This window comes from Bos grunniens, chromosome 29 (assembly GCF_055505025.1).
Source record: "Bos grunniens cultivar Pamir isolate PY7600 chromosome 29, Bosgru_T2T1.0, whole genome shotgun sequence".
Lineage (NCBI taxonomy): Eukaryota > Metazoa > Chordata > Mammalia > Artiodactyla > Bovidae > Bos > Bos grunniens.
The window spans coordinates 24,873,895-24,889,496 of record NC_141193.1 but is presented as its reverse complement, the minus strand read 5'-3'; the positions used below and the strand labels follow the sequence as shown (position 1 = coordinate 24,889,496).

The 15,602-nt window shown below is 36.8% G+C and overlaps 1 protein-coding gene across 2 annotated transcripts in view; it reads right to left on the bottom strand.

Moving 5' to 3' along the window:
• GTF2H1 (general transcription factor IIH subunit 1) overlaps window positions 1-15,602 on the bottom strand; it is a 29,463-nt gene that overhangs the window by 9,192 nt on the left and 4,669 nt on the right. The window contains exons 2-10 of one of the 2 annotated variants that reach the window (XM_086385124.1): window positions 13,055-13,223; window positions 9,688-9,880; window positions 8,307-8,472; window positions 7,254-7,347; window positions 5,771-5,920; window positions 5,564-5,643; window positions 2,616-2,743; window positions 2,415-2,502; window positions 66-154 (exon numbers count right to left, since the gene is read on the bottom strand). In XM_086385124.1, the coding sequence (XP_086241250.1) occupies window positions 66-154; window positions 2,415-2,502; window positions 2,616-2,743; window positions 5,564-5,643; window positions 5,771-5,920; window positions 7,254-7,347; window positions 8,307-8,472; window positions 9,688-9,880; window positions 13,055-13,208 (1,142 nt within the window). In that variant the 5' untranslated portion in view covers window positions 13,209-13,223. The remainder of the gene's footprint in view (window positions 1-65; window positions 155-2,414; window positions 2,503-2,615; window positions 2,744-5,563; window positions 5,644-5,770; window positions 5,921-7,253; window positions 7,348-8,306; window positions 8,473-9,687; window positions 9,881-13,054; window positions 13,224-15,602) is intronic. The other variant, XM_086385125.1, reaches the window with a different exon arrangement.

The following is a 15,602-nucleotide window of genomic DNA, read 5'->3' as shown; positions in this document are numbered from 1 at the left end:
TTCTGTACCAACTTGTGATATAAAACTATTTTGCTTCAAATTAATTTAATAGTCACCAAACTTACCTATCTGACTTCTTGAGGTTTAGTGCAATTGTTTTTATGGAATTATTTTTTCCCAAGTCTTCATATTCAATGGATTCTTGTAACTTCGCCTATAATTATCAACACAACACTTTTTATTGCTGCACTTCCTACATGTGTTCCCTCTATACACAGCTACCACTTAACAGAGTAACTGTTTTCCTATACTCTGACCATACCACTTAACAGAGTAACTGTTTTCCTATACTCTGACCATACTATGCATCATTAAACCTTTAATATTTGAAAATCTGATAGATGAAAATGTGGATTTTACTCAAAATAAATTTAAAAAATTAATTTTATTACCTGTGTTGCAAATACTTTTTGCCCCCACTTTGGTGTTTTTCAGTTTTAATTATTCCCTTTATACTTATTCTTCTGTGGATTTTTTTTTTTTTTTTTTGCTTGAGCTTTGATCCAACAGAATTTATTATGGAATAAGGTAGGGAATCAGTTTTAAAAAAAATATTATTAATCAGTCCCCCAACAACATTTGTAGAATAACATCTTTCCCCACTGATTCTGAAATGCCATGTTTATCACGTGTGTATTTAATCCCTTCATGTATTTGGGTTTACGTCTGCATTCTTTATTTTGGTTTTACTAATGTGCTTTCTCCTGGACTGTATAGGAACAAATCTGACTTTAGCATGCTACTCAGAGTAATGTATCAATCAGTCCCACCTCACCTAGACTTGGCGTGTTTTTACTACTTTTTCATCTCTATACCCCTGAGTCAACTTCAAGGCATACTGATGTCTTTCACTACTGTTCCCATATGTCAAGCTCATTTTTACCCCTGCTGCTGCCTGATTTAAGTCATGTCCTGACCCAACCTCTTATATAAATCCAAATCCTAAGTCTCTGCCAAGGCCTGGTCATCCACCTAACTTTCACACTTAACTGAAAGCTCCAAGAATATGAGGACTCTATTATTATTCCAGGATCTCTTATTCTATAAATCCCTTGTAGAACACACAGCAGACAACTACTGATGTGGAAGAACATCTTGAGTCAGTTTATCATTGAATATTGTGAAAATTCACACAGTGATTTTTGACAATTTCATCACTACCAAGAATCAAGGGTACTCAGTGCAATATTGCAAAGCAAAAAATCACTCCCTAGACTTCTTTTTGGCATCTCTAACTTATATTTTAGCTTCACTTTGCTTATTTCAGAAAAGAAATACCTTACTTTGGTAATTTTAAAGATGTATATCCTGTAGAAACATATTAGGTGACTGAAATACATAAAGGACCCATAATCTCTTAAAGTTCAAAAACTTAATTGTGTATCAGTTTGTTCTACAAACTTTATCTACTTACTCTCTGGTTCCTACTGTAAATAATTACTATACTTTAAATTCTGTTTTACAATTATTCATTTTGTCTTACCTATAGACACTAAATTGAGGACAAAAACCCAGTCTTAATCATTTTTGTTTCTTGCCACCTAATATGGCATGTAAGGCAACTAAAAAATGGTTTAATTGTAATGAAGTGAACTATTGTCATGGTATATGTGAAGTCACTTTAATTCAATGTATCATTAATCCTTTAAGTAGTCATTATTTGCTGCATGCATCAATCTCCACTGTAGGGATCTATCACGAATATCATGATGTTTGCTATTTTCTCAATTATAATACTGTCAGTGTATTTGTATCTAAATCTTTGCATGTATCTTAAAGAAAGAAAAAAAAAAGTTCCAAGTGGAATACTGTTCAGAAGTGAAATTAAGGGTTAAACCTTTAAAAATTTAATACACTATATTGCCTGATCGCCCTCTAAGAAAGCCTTATCATGATTTTTAAAACAAGGGAGGAACTTAAAATTGAGGGATATAGAAGCCTGGCAAAGTTGCAGAGAGAAAATAAATATATAAGTAGGTAACTGTTCATACGCCCTCACAATCCATCTTCACTATTTAATGAAAGACATTTCCAGGTCTAAAATGCTAGGTTTTACATGAGGGCCAAATCTTATCTTTTAAAATCAAATACACAAACCTTTAGTTTTTTCTTTCTGTCATATTGCCTTTGTTGGGTACTCTTTTCCAGAAAATAAAATTATGAGTTAACATTTATGTGTGTTTATAGGTGAAGGGGAAAAATAAAATAATAAAACCAGTTAACAGACAAGTCTATGGAAAGTAGGCAGGCAAGCCAAAACTGAGGAAGTATTCTTTAAGCCAAATACTTAACGGCTTGGTCAGAAGAATTAAAGCCATCTGAACTTATCAAGGGTCAACATAAGGTACTGGCAGTTACATAACATATATGTGGAGAAATCTGAGCCATAAACATTCCAGACTTTTTACTCATACCCTTTTAATTGCTGGCTGAAAGCAATCTGGATCTCCGGAATTGCCATCAACGCTGCTGGGCTCGCCATTTTGTTCCTTTTGTGCTTCTCTGAAAACAAAGGGAAAAAAATTAATGTTAAGTACCACAGGAAGAACAACAACAAAACTCTATCTGGCTATCACGGAAAACCCAGTTAGTGCCCCTTTGCATGTGTACTTAACTGTTTCCTGAGACCTGCTGCCAGGACCATGGCACTGTGATGGTTAAATCTCTTGATGATGGCAGCGTTGCTATTCTCTCTGATGGATTTAGAATTAGAAGTAGATGGCACGGAGGAAATGCCATAGCCCTGCAAGGAACAATTTAGTAGAGATATGTTGAGTTGAAAAAATTTTCTGGATATAGGACTTAAAAAATATTTACAGGTAAAAATTTAAAAATAACATTATACACACACACAAAAATGAAAAAATGCTACTAACTGCTTTTAGTATCACAAAAATATCTTAACTGCTAAGTGCTGCATTTTTTCCCTAAGGAGCAATTTTGGACTAGTTAGCAAAACATTAAAATATTGGTTAGTGGGATGCTGGGCTGTAAGCCATTACACTTAAGTTAAAACTTACAGGTGCTATGAAAGAAGTGGTCAATCCCATTAGAGGTGGGGGGCGGGGAGGGTAGGTTCAAAAGAGCTTCATGGAGCACCGTAAGATGAATAGGTAGGTGCTTGCAAGGCAAACACTGAGACAACATTTCAGGAAGAAGAAACTGCTTAAACAAAAGGTATAGGAGTAATGTAAAACATATTGTGTCATGGGTTTGTATGCAGTTCAGTATACCTCAAATGAAGGGTGGGCCAGGAAACAGCCCCAACTGAGTACGCAGAGGCCAAATTAATTACAGCCTGGTAGTAGTTTCGACTTTATCGTAAGTTCAGTGAGAAACTCCTGAAAACGTTTTTACATAGGGGAACATTATGATCTGATTTATAACTCTTACTGCTAGGGAAGAATAAACTGTAGGGAACAAAAAGAAACAAGAAGATCAATTAGGAGGCTAATGTGTCTGTGCAGATAGTTTTGAGATGTAGTGCACTTGCCGAGCAACTGAATGTTGGAGGCCTACAAAGGGGCGGGACCAAGGAGACCACTAGGTTTTGGCTTGAACAAACGGGTCCATAGTAATGTTTTTTTTTTTAAACTGACATAGGGAAGGGCCAGGAAGAAATAGGTTTTTGAGGATGGGAATCAAAGACTCCATTTTGGACATGTTATACTGAGGGGTGTGGAAACAACCTAAATGAAGATGCCAAGTAGGAAGTTGGACATATGATTCTGGACTTCTTGGGTTAGCCAGACCAGGACTAATTGGGAGTTATCATCACACAATTAGTATTCATATTTTTAGCAATGGAATGGAAAGAATGTAATTACAAGGAGCCCCAAGCCCATATCCTGGGACAGAATTACTAGAGGATGATAGGGAAAGAGGGAAAAATTGAATCAACCAACACTTTTATTAAAAGGCTTGGTTTTATAAATTTTTATACATCCATGCAAGGGAATACAACATGGATAGTTCTAAAAATGTAAATAATAATAATAATAAGTAACAGATCATTGTGTAAATTTAAGGTTTACAATGTGTTGATTTCAGATTGCAAAATGATCACCAGTGTAGCTAATACCCCATCATGTCACATAATTATCGTTTCTCTTGTTGAGAACTAAGACCCAGTTTCTGAGCAACCTGAGGTTTCTACTGTCAGCCATGCTGTGCATTAGGTCTACAAAAATGATCTACTAACTTTAAGTTTGTATCCTTAAACAACACCTCTCCAAATTTCCTACCCCTCAAGGTCAGAACTATTAACCTCATTTTACAAGAAAACTGATATTAGAAACATTAAAAAAACTACAGTTTAAAACCAGGTAGTGTGGTTTTAAAGTCAATGTACTTAACAGCTGTGTGGTTTATTTAGCTTCATTTTCTCAGGGTGATTAAAGAGGTCACGTTTATAATGTGTTGAGATTTACCAAGGAAGTGACTGAGTGCTGAGAATTTTCAAGAAAACAACTGAATTTCATTAGGCAAACAACTCAATGGGGCACCAAGGATTATTTTCTGTTAATTTAATAATTTAGACTATAGATGAAATTTTAACATTGGTTTTCTCACCTGGAGCATGCATACACTAAGAGAAAAAAGACAAGAGCACATGTCAATAGAAAAGGAGCCAAAGGAAAGCAAGAAAATTAACAATTAAATGAAAGGAAGGGCACTAAAAGGTAACAGTGTCTAGAGAGTAACTGAGGAAGTCAAGTTCCTTTCTAGACTAGAAGATAGAGGCAGGGACACAATTAGCCTTGATCAGAATGGCATCAACTATTTCTCTAGCCTTGGATGAATTTCTAAGTCTGGAGTCATGATGCTGAGGTAGGTAGCTCATACTCGATGGTCCAGCTATTGAAACATAACGCGGCTAATGTGGAGTAAGGGTCATGCCTGTGCTCAACATTTGGTAAATAGTGGGCAACCAACGATGCTTACCATCTTTTCCCTATCTACGAATATTTTTTCACACTTAATGTTGCTGCTACTGCTGCTAAGTCACTTCAGTCATGTCCGACTGTGTGTGACCCCATAAACGGCAGCCCACCAGGCTCCCCCGTCCCTGGGATTCTCCAGGCAAGAACACTGGAGTGGGTTGCCATTTCCTTCTCCAATGCACGAAAGTGAAAAGTCAAAGTGAAGTTGCTCAGTCGTGTCCGACTCGGGACTGCAGCCTACCAGGCTCCTCCATCCATGGGATTTTCCAGGCAAGAGTACTGGAGTGGGGTGCCATTGCCTTCTCTGTTACTTAATGTTAGATATAGCATAAAACATTTGTTAAACCTTTATTAATACCTAGACAACTGTTGATAAGGGAGTTAAAAAATTCTTGTAAAAAATGTTCTACCAACTCACAGGGGAATTTCAGTTCTCCCATGCAATCTTAATAATGAACAGTGCTATCAAAAAAGCACTTTTGATAAACCACTCCAAATAACATTATTCTGTTTTACCTTCTCACAAGTAGAACATCTGTACTTCAGGCAATTTTAAAATACAAATGCTGAAGACTAAGAAAAGACTGTTTTCTCTTGTAAATCCTTTTACTGCTACTTACCTCATCTAATGGTTTATCTTCCAAAGCTGTTAAGTCAAGCAGCGGGTTTTTCACTCCTAATGAAACCATTGTTTTTAACCCTAGAGGATCAATGAAATAAAAAGTTGATTCAGTTTTACCTTTCCCAGAAAGCAAAAAAATTACTAATGGCACTGATGACTAGAGAGCAGCAGATTAAATGCTAGAGTGTCAGGGATAAGCAATTACCTTTTTCATCTATTTTGGCACATTCTGCAAAGAGGTCCTTTGACCCTGTATTCAGCCGGTCCCTGTGAAAATAATGGGACTGAAAGAAACGTGTCCAGAATTCCTTTTCTGTCATGTTGTGGGGAACATTTTCTGCATATTTCATTTTTACTGTGAATAAAAACCACAATAGTTATATACTGAATTTCCAATTCTTAAAACCTTTCAAATTAGTTTAAAAGTAGTTCAAGAGCAAAACCAAATTATAAAAGTATTCAACTTTACAAACAATATATAATAATTTAACTATAAGTATCACTTGAGAGAGTACGTTAGACATTACCTTTACGTATCTTAAATTACAAACAAAACCTTATTTTGCTCCAAGAAAATTATTAAGCTTCAAGTTTCAAAGTTTTACTGGGAACAATAAGAGGAAGACCTGAGTTTGCCTGTTTGATCATTTATATATGGATACTTTTAGTCCAAGGCACCATATTGGGTACTGGGGAAATAAACAAAGATCTCCTTAACCCACTGGACTATCAGTTCAGAACTCCAGAAGCCTGTGTTGTCTAATAAGCAAAGAGATTAAGTTAAGAGATTAAGGTCTCTTAAGCTGGAAAGCCTGAGTTTAAAATTCTAGGTCTACCACTTATTATCCAATGTGATGCTGGACAAATTACTTAATCTTTATCTTGGTTTCCTCATCTGTAACATGGGGTAATAATAACCTAATTCATAGGTACTATTTGTGACAATGTTAACACACATAAAGGCCTCAGAATGGTGTCTGACAAAGAGTAAACACTACATAATTATCAAAAAGATAGAAAATTACATTATAATGTGGTAAGACACACAGTGCTGCAGATGGAATGGGGAAGGGGATTACATCTGCCTAAGGAAGTCAGATTTTAGAAGTGGCAATGAAGTGATGCTTGAGGTGAATCCTGCAGGAGACTGTCTCCTAAGGAGTAAAGGGGCAGAAGCTGAGGAAGCAGGAAGAGAGAACAAAATGGCCTGAGAGCTTTATGTGGTTAGAACAATGACTGAAGTAACTGCTCTCAACGTTGGCTGTACATCAACATCACTAGAGCTAGGATCAAACAATTTATACTTTAGGTGATTTCTCCAAGGGAAATGATTTGTGGGTTAGAAAAGTCATTCTGCAGGCAGCATGAAGGATGATCTGTGTTAGTGCTGTAGACACTCATTTACTGATGCCTCTGGAGTATGTCATCCTACTCAGGTCATGTTAAAGGGTAAATAAAGTTTAAGAACCACCCGTGGAAAGAATGAGAAAGTCATCATACCCATGGATCGATGTCAGTACATTACACACTAAGCTCTTAATATCTACCACGTCAGGCACTGGATAAAGTACTTTACATATTTTATTGTACTTCATCAGGAATAAAGGTAAGCTTTTTGTTTTTCAGATATTTCACTGAATTCATTCAAACAAATATTTTAACTATCTGAAAGAAATGATTCTTCTTACCTGCTGGATAGGTCCTAAAAATGGACTCAATGATATCAGATGTTAAATTGTATCTCAAACCATTACATCCATCTGTCTGGGGTCGGACATCAGCCTAAAATAAAGACATTTGTTAAGAGTATTGGGCCAAGATGTCTAAGAACCCAATGGACACTGGAGAAAGGAGGAAAAACAGAGTCTCTGAATGAAATACAGAGACAGACAAATCCTTTGCCTTTTGGCATAGAGATGGGTCAAATAAATCTGACCTGCTTCACATAACTTTAGTGACCAGTAAAATCTATGTTTCTGAAAATACAACATGGTCAAACAGACACATTTAAATGTGGCCAAAGGCAGATACCTAGTGGAAATTTAACATAAAGCTTACAGTTACGAAATATTTAACTATTTGGTTACAACATATTATCTGATTGTTTTAAGAAAGGCCTTATTAATTCAATTCACTGCTAAGCACCCAGAAAGATGCCAAACATGTAACTGGTACTGAGATTTTTGTTAAGTGTATAAATAATACTTTGGTTTTACCAGAGTATAGACTGAAACTCACCTTCTAATTCCACATATACGTTATTCTCAACTTTCCTTTCAAGATACATTTTACAAATCTTTATTAAAAAAAAATTTTTTTTTTAACTTTTTGATCATGTGACATGGCATGTGAGGTCTTACCTCCCTGACCAGGAACTGAACCAGTGCCCCCTGCATTTTAAGTGCAGAGTTTTAAACCACTGGGCTGCCAGAGAAGTTCCCAAATTTTACTTTTTTAATAACATGATGGTCATTTTACATTTAAACTTGCATTATAAGTAAAATATTGAAATCATTAAAAAAGGAAAAAAGATATCTGAAAGCCCTTACTTTAAAAGTATTAGGGGAAATAAGCATTAATCCAATTGCTAAAAGATTCATTTTCAAAAGTCCATTTTAGAAGAGTATCATGGCTACTGAAGTATCTGTTAATTTAAGGAAATACTAAATTTTACAGAAAATGGCATCATTAGCACATATACCAGTTTTTTTCCTCCTTAGAAATGTAGAAGGGTCACATACCAGAAATGCTGCAGAAATGCCAACATCCTGTTTGTGATTAGACGTGGAAGAACTCTCTGCTGCGTTCACATTTAAACGATTGGCCCAGAATTCCTCAGCACTGATGACCTGACTCACAACAAGATCTTTATAAAGCTGAAACAAAACAGGATCTTCTTGCAGCATTCTGGTGATAGAATATATCAACATATTGAACTTTTAGAATAAAACACCATTTAGGCAGCATTCTAAAAAGACCTTAGCTACACAAAACACCCAATTTTCATTTCGTGATGATTGAACGGCAAAGGTCCTTTACTTCGTTAGTAATTAAAAGCAAAAACACATTTTTGGAGGAAGAAATCCAGTGCAGGTAACTGGAAGGCAGTTGAAGCAGCAAAGGCTCAAGTCTTTGAGGGCCTGGATTTGGTCCTATTCATCCCTATGTTCCAGGGACACAAAGGCTGCATTTGTACTGTACTGTGCTTTCTTTCACGAAAAGCTGAATGGGAAGAGGGATTTTCTATCAACTACGCTTTTCATGGTGATAAACACTCGGAGCTATAAGTACAGAAAGATAATTCATCTTGTCAGAAATTCTCAGTATTTTAAATTTATTTATTTATTTGACCATGCCACGCTGCATGTAGGGTCTTAGTTCCTGAGCAGGTATTGCATCTATGCCCCAGCAATGGAAGCGTCGATTCTTAACACTGGACTGCCAGGAAGGCCCAGAAATTCCTGTTATTTTAGATGTTTCCTAAACTGTTACACAGTATGACTTTTTTCAGGTTTCTCAATCACAAACACACTTCTTAGAATCTTCTCTGTGACAGAGAATTAAGGGACCTTGGCATCTCTGAATTACAGTTTTGCTCCTAATCTGATATTAGGCTCGAGGCAGTAGTTTAACTCCTAATTCATCACATTTGCTGAAAGCCAAAGTTAGTTAAGATGCTGAAGTTAAGAACCAAACATACTGAGCACCAAATTGAGCTCCTATGTCATTCAGCTGCTTCCCACTAGCTATTTACACAAGATGCTGTACGTATGTTGACGCTACTTTCTCCACTCGTCCTACTCTCTCCTTCCCCAACTGTGTCCACAAGTTCATTCTCTACATCTGCATCTCCATTCCTTCCCTGTAGATGGGTTTAACAGGGAGGGGATACATGTATAATTATGGCTGATTTGCATTGTTGTACAGCAAAAAGCAACACAACATTGTAAAGCAATTTTCCTCCAATTAAAACAAAAACAAACCAAACACAGAGGTAAAGATAACAAAGCCTACACTTTCCTAGACTACACTGTCAAAGCACAAAGAGTGAGAATAACAAACTGCTACTTGACTGGTAAGAACCTAGTGTCTCTTTAAAAGGTTGTTCGTTTCCTCCTTCACCTGTTCTTCTCTTCCAGTTCCTTATTTGCTTTCCTCTTGAATTTGGGGAGCAGTTGCTGAAGAAGGTCTTTCACTGCATCTCGCTCTTTCACTGCTGTGCTTTCATTGGAAAAATGGAAGTTAGTTGTGTCCCCTGCGTGCAGGACCAGTTGAAGCTGAATTTTCGCTTTTCCTTCTGGACTGATTTTCTGGCCTAAAGAGAAGCATGAGGCTAGTTAGATGAGGACACTCGCACTGTGCCAACAGTCACACAATAAGTTACTTCTCATCCCAAGAAGACTCGGGATTTCTTTGGGTTTTAGTTGCCCTATTCCAATCTTGATGCTTGAGAAGAAATCCACTCTTTTCAAATAATTGCATATCACCAGAGCACGGTTCAACAAATTCACTGGTAACACTCAGGTTCCTTCTATAGTACTGTTTTTGTGTGGCATGTCTTACCCACTATTCCACCTCTGGATGCTAAAGGGCTTTTGTTTCCACTCAACTGAGCAGATTTCTTTAAACCTTTCTGAACAGCCAACTCAGGAGTCCTGAATCCACCAACAGCTGCTTCCACCTGACATTATCATTAATAAAAATGATTTGTCACAATTAAACTCCAAAATATAGTTCATGGCTTATTTACTAACTGCAAAGGGAAATATGTAATTTTACATTTGGAGATCAGGTGTCAACACTTTAACCAAACAATTGAACTTAGCCCCATTAAAAATGAACAACCTGACACTATGGGCTTTCTGAGGTGACAGAACACTGCCACTTAGATGCTCTTCTTGCTGAAAATGTTTAACTTCAGTATAATCAAGGCTGTAGACTTGACTTTTAGTTTATAAGAAATACAGGAAATAATTAAATAAAACCTTGATCTGATATAATCAGAATGTATGATATTCTACAAATCCATACTCCTAAAGAAGAGACTACAGAGACTACAACTACATACATGAACCTACACCAGATAGGACAACTGGGGAAAACAATCCAACAGCGGTATGGGTATTTATTAAAATTCTCCTGGTATCATAATGTTATGAGCAGTCCAAGTGTATGCACATATTTTGCCATATCAAATATGGCAAAATAACAACACTTAGATGGGATATAATTACAGATATACACTGCACCATTCTTTAAACTTTTCTGTAACTTTGAAGATTTTCGATATAAGCTGGGGCTGGAAATGTCAAAATATACCTCCATAATAGAAATCCTGTATTCTTAAAAAGTTGGCCTCATGGCTTGTCTTCTTCATAAGGGAAACAGATGAAGGGGCTTTGTCTCACTAAATGCGTGACTCATGGTAGTGTGAACACATAACTAAGAGCTCCTTGTAAAGCAATCTGCTGCTGCTGCTGCGTCGCTTCAGTCGTGTCCGACTCTGTGAGACCCCATAGACAGCAGCCCACCAGGCTCCCCCATCCCTGGGATTCTCCAGGCAAGAACGCTGGAGTGGGTTGCCATTTCCTTCTCCAAGGCATGAAAGTGAAAAGTGAAAGTGAAGTCGCTCAGTTGTGTCCGACTCTTCACGACCTCATGGACTGCAGCCCACCAGGCTCCTCCATCCATGGGATTTTCCAGGCAAGAGTACTGGAGTGGGGTGCCATTGCCTTCTCCGTGTAAAGCAATCTACTAACACTTAAATAAAGAGAAATGTTTCCAATGAAGATGTTACTTCCAAACCAACAGTTTAGATAAAATACCTTACTGCTAAAAGTAACAATATGAAGTCATTTACACTGTCAGCCAGCCTCTTCTACTATTCTATTCCTCCAAAACAAACTATCACTCCTTTCTAGGTATCTTTTCTTAGTCATTGCTTTATTTTCGCTCTACCTTAGTTCGTGCCTGAGAGGCCTACTTCTGAAGTTTTTAAACTAACATAATTGCTAATTTTTACCTTAGTAACGTTATTACTGAAAACTTTCAATGACTTCTTTCAGAAATGAGCATTCTTTCAAATATTCAACTTAAAATGAAAACTGATTTCATGCACATCTAGATTTTGGTATGTGCTGTCCTCCCAACACAGGGGATAGGCATGTTCTCTATACAGCAGGCTTCCCGTTTAAGAAAAGTGCTAATACAGGCAGTTCCTATTTCGTGAGGCTACAGAAGAACCAATGCTAGTTTGCAAGATAATGAGGCATTTCTCCACAGAAACAAAGTTTTAAATGGAAGCAGTGTTGGCAGGAGAGTGGACAAAGACCAGACAGCTCAGGCAGTACTGAATTATTAATATTATGAATTTTAAACAGTATTTCCTTTTGGAAATTAAGATACTAAGTTATTTCAGGGGAGAAAGATGAAGATCTTGGTTTTTTCCAGCAGCAAATTAGAGGTAAGCCCTTTGGGGAACTGTTCATATACAAAGGACCTTTGTATACGGACCTCTCGCAAGTTGAGGACTACCTATGTTTTAAGGTGTCATATTTCTTGAAATCTGCCAAGGAGTTTATCTAGGAGAAGAATCTCATATCCAGGAAGATAAATGAATTCGTATTAACGGTTACAGTTAAGATACCACAGTTTGTCAAGGGCTTTGTTTCCTTGGGGTGCCTCCTATTCAAGATCTTTTAGTTAGGTGAACTGCAGAAACCCCTTTCAGAGTAAAGGTTCTAAATCTCAGGATTCACTTGGTGCCTTTAAACTTAATTATTGAGCCACAAAGTGCCATACCCTTTGGGTAATAAATTCAAAGTTAATTTAATTGGAAAAGAGAAGGGATTTTGATGTTAGCTTTCATACTTAAAAATCATAAAAAGGATATAAATATATTATGCTCTGAATTTCTCCCATCTACATTTTATATAAAACAGCTTATTTTCTCAATAGATGATGGCCACATTACCAAAGATTAGATAACTTTACTTAAATGATACAATTTTATTAAGGGCAATCAGGCATCATCTATCACGATTTTAAATGCATGAACCATTTGAACCAGTAAGTCCACTGAAGAGGTGTATCCCATATATATGACCTACTCAAAAAGATGTTAGTGCACAGGTCAATACTACAACACTGCCTTTAATAACAAAATTCTGGAAACTTCCTAAACGTCCTTCAATATGTTAAATAAACGACTAAATCCATTCAGTGGACTGTTAGGCAATTCTTAAAAAGAAAGTATGTGTGGAGATCTTTACATGAGATAGATTTACACATGTGAAGTTGTACATACTCTATTACTTTAGAAAAGCAGGTGATAGAATAATATACATTCAGTGACCCCACTTTGTAATTACGTCAATACAATTGCTTTTTTGACATTACAATAGAAAATCCACCAAGATTGTATAAGCTGTCTCCTTAAAAAATTACTAACAAAAACAACATGTATCACACCTTAGTATAGCTGACTTACATTTGATATCTGCATACATATGGCTGATGGTAAATCTATCTTTGCCTTCAGGTGCCCAAGCAATTCTTTCTGCCATGAGGTACAGAGCTCCATCCTGCTTCTTCTGTCGCACCTTCTTTACAATCAACAAAACTTCTTCAGATGAAGTTGCCATGACGGCTAGAAGGTGCTAAAAAAAAAAAAAAAAAAAAGATTTCACATCTCAATTAGGGTTGGATTTGATTTTGAGTCCCTTCTAAATCTAAAATGAGTAACAAGGGAAAGAAAAGTCGTTTGCCTCATTCAAAGTTGAAGTATTGCACTATTCCTTTAAAATTAAATTTCATTTTGCTCATACCACAGGTGTGAATTTATACAACAATTAAAACTGACACACCTGCCAGTTTTCAAACCGTTTGTACATATGCTAATCAAAGTATTTTTGATTTTTATTTTCCTCAGTTATATTCTTAAATCTTAAATGTATGATTTGACTACAAATTTGTGGTCTATAACCTATTCTTGGAATTGTAGAACTTTAGAATTATACTGCTGGATAATTCAAACTGTTCCAACTGAAAAAACCAAGAGCCACAGCGTTTGTGCAGCCTTCCTAAAACCACTCCTAGATCTAAAAACTTGGTCTAAGTTTCTGTGTGCTTAAAAATAAAACTGAAATAATTTAACACTTAACACTTCAGATACTATTTCCCACATCTTTTAACAATCAAAGGTCTTCAACTGCTAGTTTCATTTGTATATGGCTAATCTGTTACCTAGGAAACGTTTGCCTGGAGATCCCCCAACTTCTCCCCAATTCTGGGATTCTGAACCACCCAACCCAAAGCCTAGCGCCTTGAGTGTGGTTATCTAGAACGAGTCTGGGTTCAGCAGGAAAGATGCCACAACCGACGACGTCTGCCATGGGCTGGGATGGGGAAACTGGTAGCACAAAGGGTGTATATGCCATTTCTGGTGAAGTTATGACTTTAGTTTTCATTCTCAAAGCAATGACTTAAAATATAGCTTAAAAAGATTTACTTGTTCAGGTATAAGTTATAATTTCAGAGAAGTTAACATACACAGGTGTCATAAGAATTAAGTCTGAGCAAACAAGTGAAGCTTTATTGTGTATTTCTTATTCACTGAGGCAGTGATTTAAATATCAAAAACACAAGTTAAAAAAAGACTGAACTTTTAATTTCTCTGAAGTTTACTACCTGAATTTTGATTAGCCAGATCTTCCCTTTCGTAAGTTTCCTTACAGGTTACTCCACCCCCAAGTGGAAAAGAGTCAGTGTGAACACATTTATTCAATAGTTCTGTACTGAGCCAAGGAGTCTAGGGATTATGACAAATGTCTGCCAGTGGCAATTTCTGCTTTCAGAAAGCTTCCAGTCTAGCGAGCAAGATAGGCATGTGAGTCTATACAAATTAGAATGTGAAGTTCAGGGAGATTAAACAAACATTCTGATTTAGGACTCAGGCACTTAATTTCTTCACACAAGAGGCTTTGTCATAGATACCTTAGGGCAACTAAGAAATATGCAGTTATAATTAACAATAAAATGCATAGTTCTTAGGTGTTCTGTTTGATGCATTTTGACAGCTGTTTATGACCATGTACCATTACCCAAAACTAGAGGGAGAACATTTCCATCGCCCTGCTAAGTTTTCTCACGTCCCTTTCTAGTCTGTTCTCTTCCTCCCACCCTCCAGCAACTGTTTTGATTCCTATCACCACAGGTTAGTTTTTGGCTGTTCCAGGATTTCATTGGAAATGGAATCATGCAGTATGTATGCTTTCATTTTTGGCTTTTTGAAATTCACCATATTATTACATGATTCAGTAGTTTTGTTTTTTTTTAATATATAAGTAATTCATGAATTGGGTCTTAAATGAGGGTTTTGACAGAGAAAAGAAAATAAGCACTCTAATCAAAGGGAATGGCTTGGGGCAAAGATTGGGGCCAGGGATGGTTACTAGTTTGCTCTGGATGTAGCACAAAATTCATAATGGGGATCAGTGGGATATGAAATTGAAGAGTTAAGATGGAGGCAGACAATGGAAAATACCCCACTGTGTGGTTGACAACAGAAAACTTCTAAAAGATTAAAATGGGGGACCAATTTGTATTTTAGGAAATTAATCTAAGACAACATGAGAGAGACTGAAGAGAGGGACCAGAAGGGTCTGAAGCAGGCGGGGGGCAGTGAGAATGGAGAGGAAGAGACGAGGAGGAGTACTGAGGAAGCAGAATTAACAGATATTGTACTGAAGATGTCAGAGCTGCTTACTCACACCCCACTTCTAGGTGTTGCTGACAGGAGTACAGCAATGCCATTTACTGAGACAGTTAGAAGAAAAAACAATAAGTGAAGACAAGCAATTCAGCTCTGAAAATGAGTCTGAGGTGCCGATAAGTCATGCAGATAAAGACAGTCTGGATTATGCAGGCATTTATAAATGCTGGGACTGAGCTTCATTAAGTCAAGTAACCAGAAAGGATTTAAAAAAATGCCCCAAGTTAATCATCTTGTTTACTTGTGATTGAAAGCATTTTCCCAT